A 5,000-nucleotide genomic window follows, 5' to 3' on the forward strand; every position below is an offset into this window, starting at 1 on the left:
TGTCTGACATCATCTAGCAGTAGCGAGGTCACAATGGCACAGTTAACTGTAACCTTTAAACATGACATTGTGTTCAAGGTTCCATGGTGAGCACAGTAACCTGGACAGTTTGAAAGATTAAATGTTAAAAATGCCATAGTTTTATTATGACTTTAAATACAGTTCAAGCTAGTGGGATTTTAAACATGACACATGTGCAAGGTCATGGTGTCTGGGTCATAGTAACCATGATGAACATTGTCACTTTCATATTTGACACACTGACTTAACCCAGTGACTTGGGGGTCAGGAGACTGGGAGGAGACTAAGCTATTTTAAGATGATGTAATGGTTAGTAATGATGACTAAGAGGCAGGTGATAGATAGGAAGGAGGTAGAAGGAAGGGAGATTCCAACCCGAGATTCCAACCCCGAGGAGGAAGAGTCGTAGAGGCAACCACTGCCATACTTATGATATTTTTCAGAATTTTGCAGCTCTGTCAGTAGCCCTGAAACGTCAAGTTTTGACATGACGGGCGTCCTGAAAGTAAAATTTTGAGGGAATTTTGTGTGTGTGTGTTTTTGTGTCAGATGAGGAGTAATCTCTCAAGAACAGATTCTGCTCTGCGTTGGAATCTGTCGGTAGCCGCGTTGACAACCCGTGCGCATTGGTTTCAAGTGGGTGTGCCTTCAGATCAGGAAGCGGGCCGCGCTTTACCCAATCAAATGTAGTGGGCGGGATTCACGTGTCCGTCCACCCTTCCCCCCTCGAAACTAGCCGAAACTAATTTAACAATAGCGTCCTCGGAGCAGACAAAACCACGGACAGATATTCACATTTTAACTTACTCTTTCATTATAGAAACAAGTGGGAATGAAAACATAGTCGCACCAACCGGAAGTGATGCGCTGAAGGGAGACACAAACCCCCGGTTTCCCTGCGCACTGGTGTTCCGTTTGCCTCCGGCCAGACCCAACAGACAATACAAACAGCAGAGGTCGCTGTTTTTCATTTTCAGTTGGGTCTGGCTACGCGAGACTAGATGAGGATCGAGTAACAGTGTGCCTGTGTCCCCTGACGTGGGTGTGACTATTGTTATTATGGTAGACCCTGACCAGTGTTTTTGCCAAGTTTGGTGCGAATCGGAGTAATGGTGCGCCTCGCAAGTCCGCAATGCATGTTACATTTGTGACGTCCACCAGCCACCCAATAGGCAGATATACAAGCCCACAACGCATCGCGATTCGACGTGTTGTGAGCTTGTAGAGACTGTCCTCAGACTATTCCAGATGAGCCTCATGCGGCCCTGTTGGTGAGTTTACTGTGTGTGTGTGTGTGTGTGTGTGTGTGTGTGTGTGTGTGTGTGTGTGTGTGTGTGTGTGTGTGTGTGTGTGTGTGTGTGTGTGTATACAGTCTATGATGTATACACACACACGCACGCACGCACGCACGCACGCACGCACGCACGCACGCACGCACGCACGCACGCACGCACGCACACACACACACACACACACACACACACACACACACACACACACACACACACATTTATAAAGGCTATTTAAAAATGACCCCCCTCTGAACAGAAATGCAGCAGTTCATCTAGCATCAACACCTTCCTATCACTGCCCCCAGTGGTGTGTCAACTGTCAACAACCACCATGCAGCAGCTAGGGTTAGTTTATAGTTAAATTATACATACTTTATTATATATAATTTAGTTACCGTTACGTTATGTTCGTCCTAATATAATTTTTTTACATTGTTTTATAGGATTTATATTTTATAATATTTATTTAATATTGAGCAGCACAAATGCAAGACACGTTAGTATAGGCCCTATGTATTTAACATAACACCAGATAATATTACAGTACAATCACATAATAAAGTTTAGTAATAGCCTAGACTAGACTGACATTAATGAGGCCCTCAATGTAGGCTATGCTCCATTTGGTCTGGGATAATCCAAATTTAATCGTAGGATCGATTGATTGGTGCTTCAGAAACTCTAAATCATATGGCAATTAAATATGCCATATGTCCTCATATGCAGTTTTCATGAGCATTTTTAAATGCTCACAACATGTTAATGACTCTGTTACACTTCACTTCACTGTGTTATCGTGGTCTAAATCAGCAGACAGCAGCACTGAAACACATGCTGTGTGTTAGGCCTATACTATGTGTAGGCTATTGTCAGAACGTCTATAAAACGAATTGTCCAATCATCATGAATAACAGCCATAGTATATTCTGAGTCGGACACAGCCTTAAACTATGGCTACATCATGGTGTAGGATATAAGGTGAAAAACAATATGAAATCTATCAAGTCAAGTGATGCATATTGGGTTAACTTATTAGCGCACATCTTCCCGCCAAGTAGACTAGTGTCACTTACTTAATGAAGCCAAGCTGAGTCCAGCTGCTGCCAACAAGACACACCACAACAGAGCTCTCAGGATCCCCATGTTTTGTCCTTACAGAGTGTATCCTAATTATGGATATAAAGGAGAGTTGCTTATACGGCTCGCAAGCAAATTAATGAATAACTTTTCAAAATACACAACATCCCATAAAGGCGGCTTGGTTACTATGATGTCATGCTGCTGGAATATCAAAGGTAAGAGTGGGCTGGGCTCCCGCAGGTGTGCATATGGCATTGGTTACCGTGATTTGCATCAGTGTTGCCAGATTATGGGATAGAAATAAGCAACCATGTCTAGGAACACAAGCCCAAAAGAAGTGAGATGCCCACTGAGTGAGTGGGCCCCACTCGTCCAATGCATATAGGCCCAGTTATCCTGGTGCCCACCTCTCCAGGTGCCCACTCATCCAGGTGCCCAGTTATCTCCACCCCTAATCCTAAGTGCCCAATCGTCCAGGTGCCCACATGTCCATATTAGTGCCCACCCGTCCAAGGTGCCCCAGATGGTCCCTAGTGCCCAGATGGTTTTGGTGCCCACCTATCCTGTTAGCCTTCTTATGAGCACTTCCAAACTATGCATCGGTTAAATAGACGATCTACAAGCTCACAACGCCTGGCATCTTTCAGAATAATCTTGAAAGAAATGTGACATTGACATGAACATATTTGAGAACCACTGGTTTAAACAACATTATTTACAAAACAAGCCCAAAAACCTTCAACCCGCAACTACCAATATTGATAAGCAACTTTATATAGAAATAAGCCCAAAGTCGCTTAAAATAAGCGGACATGGCAACACTGATTTGTAGACACACAAATACACACAGAACACGTAGCCTAGGGCGTGTCAGTCTTTGAAATCCCCGACCTTTCAAGTTTTGCAATATATCTAGTCGGTGAGTGATAAGCTGTGGTGGAAAAAGTACTGCATTGTTTTTAGTTAAGTAATATCAATAGTAGGCCTACTGCCATGCAGAAACACTCTATTACAAGTAAAAGTCTGGTAATAAAAATGTACTTGAGTAAAAGTACAAAAGTAATGGCATGAAAATATACTTAAAAGTACCAAAAGTAAAAGTAACCTACTCACTATACAGAATGTTCCGTTTCACAAGGTATCATATTATGTATCAAATCGAACGGTATTCAAATCTTTTGAAAATACCAGATCTACAAGCTCCACATGTGGTGTAATGTTGTGAGCTTGTAGATCGGCTATTTTGAAATAAAAAAAAGTTTAAATAGGGCTGAAGTGGTTACTGTATGTTTTGTAATAACAATTCAAATCTACAAAGTAACTAACTAGTAGCCTAACTAAGTTTTCAATTAATTGTAGCGGAGTAAAAGTAGGCCTATAATATTTGCCTCTGAGATGTAGTGGAGTAGAAGTAAAAGTATTGAAAATTGGAAATACTCCAGTAAAGTAAAAGTACCTCAAAATTATACTTAAGTACAGTACTTGAGTAAATGTATAGCCTACTTTACTTTCCACCACTGTTGATGAGAATGGGCCTATTGTTATATCTGGTTTTGGATTTGTTTTCCCTGCAAAGGCTGCATTACAGTAAAGTCAATCAAAGTGATTTTATTTATAGCTGTTCTATTATTAGGCCTATAGGTATTACTGATGATGACTAGGCTACTTATTGCATAACTATTTTGTGAAAACAGCATAGGCCTATATATCGAGGTATATGATAAAAAAAAGAAGTAATATTTGGTCACATAATCCAGCACTATTTTTGTATTAATTGTTGTCATATGTATTCTGTATTATAAATGCTTATTTATGTTGTATTCATTAAAATCTATTAAACTGTAGGCCTACTGTATTCTTGCCTGATATGAATGTTGAAATCAGTGAGAAATAAATTACACTTTGCTAACATACGACCTCAAAATCACTGTAGCTTAAATAATTACTGTGTAATAGACATGCAATATACTGTTAGTCTGTGTTGAAGTCTACACAGCTGATAGCCTAATATAGACCATGATTGTTTATAAATGTAAAACACGAAACATGTTTTAAATTAGAACAAAGTAAAACAAAAAGAAGCTATATAGAATAAAGAATATCTATGATTAAATTAAGATTATAACATGTTTTAGAGTAGGCTATAATGATTGGATTAATACCTTTGTGGGCTAAAGAAATGCTATTGGTCCAAATTGATCCCAATAATAATAATAATAATACCTGGGATTTATATAGCGCTTTTCTGAGTACTCAAAGTCGCTTTACAAGGCTAAACTAAGTGGAACACAAGCAAAACAAAACAACTTTAATACAGAGAATAAAAGGATAAAAAGATATGAAGCCAATAAAACCGTTGTTTTCACTCCACCAAAGGCCAAATGGAAAACACACCCCATGGGGCGCAGATGTGCAAGCAGGCCTAGATTTTATTATTTTTTAATTATGATAAATAATTAATCAACATATCAGCGCTAGACACCGTTGTAAAGGTCAAGTAACAAAATAAGGAGAGCGACCAATTCAAAATCCTTTATTGTATTGGCTAATCCATTACAAGAAAGTTAAAAATGCACCCACACATTGCGGCAGACAGCCTTCATCAGG

The 5,000-nt window shown here is 39.8% G+C and overlaps 1 protein-coding gene across 1 annotated transcript in view; it reads right to left on the reverse strand.

The window, feature by feature from the left end:
• Positions 1–2,515, reverse strand: part of LOC311059543 (uncharacterized protein) — a gene marked incomplete at its 3' end in the record, with an annotated part of 5,795 nt that extends 3,280 nt beyond the window's left edge. Inside the window, exon 1 of the mRNA XM_084077555.1 lies at positions 2,387–2,515. Coding sequence (XP_083933681.1) covers positions 2,387–2,456 — 70 coding nt within the window. The 5' untranslated portion in view covers positions 2,457–2,515. The remainder of the gene's footprint in view (positions 1–2,386) is intronic.
• Positions 2,516–5,000: the final 2,485 nt, after the last annotated feature.

Source organism: Gymnoscopelus microlampas (genome assembly GCF_963454915.1).
Source record: "Gymnoscopelus microlampas genome assembly, chromosome: 14".
Classification (NCBI taxonomy): Eukaryota; Metazoa; Chordata; class Actinopteri; order Myctophiformes; family Myctophidae; genus Gymnoscopelus; species Gymnoscopelus microlampas.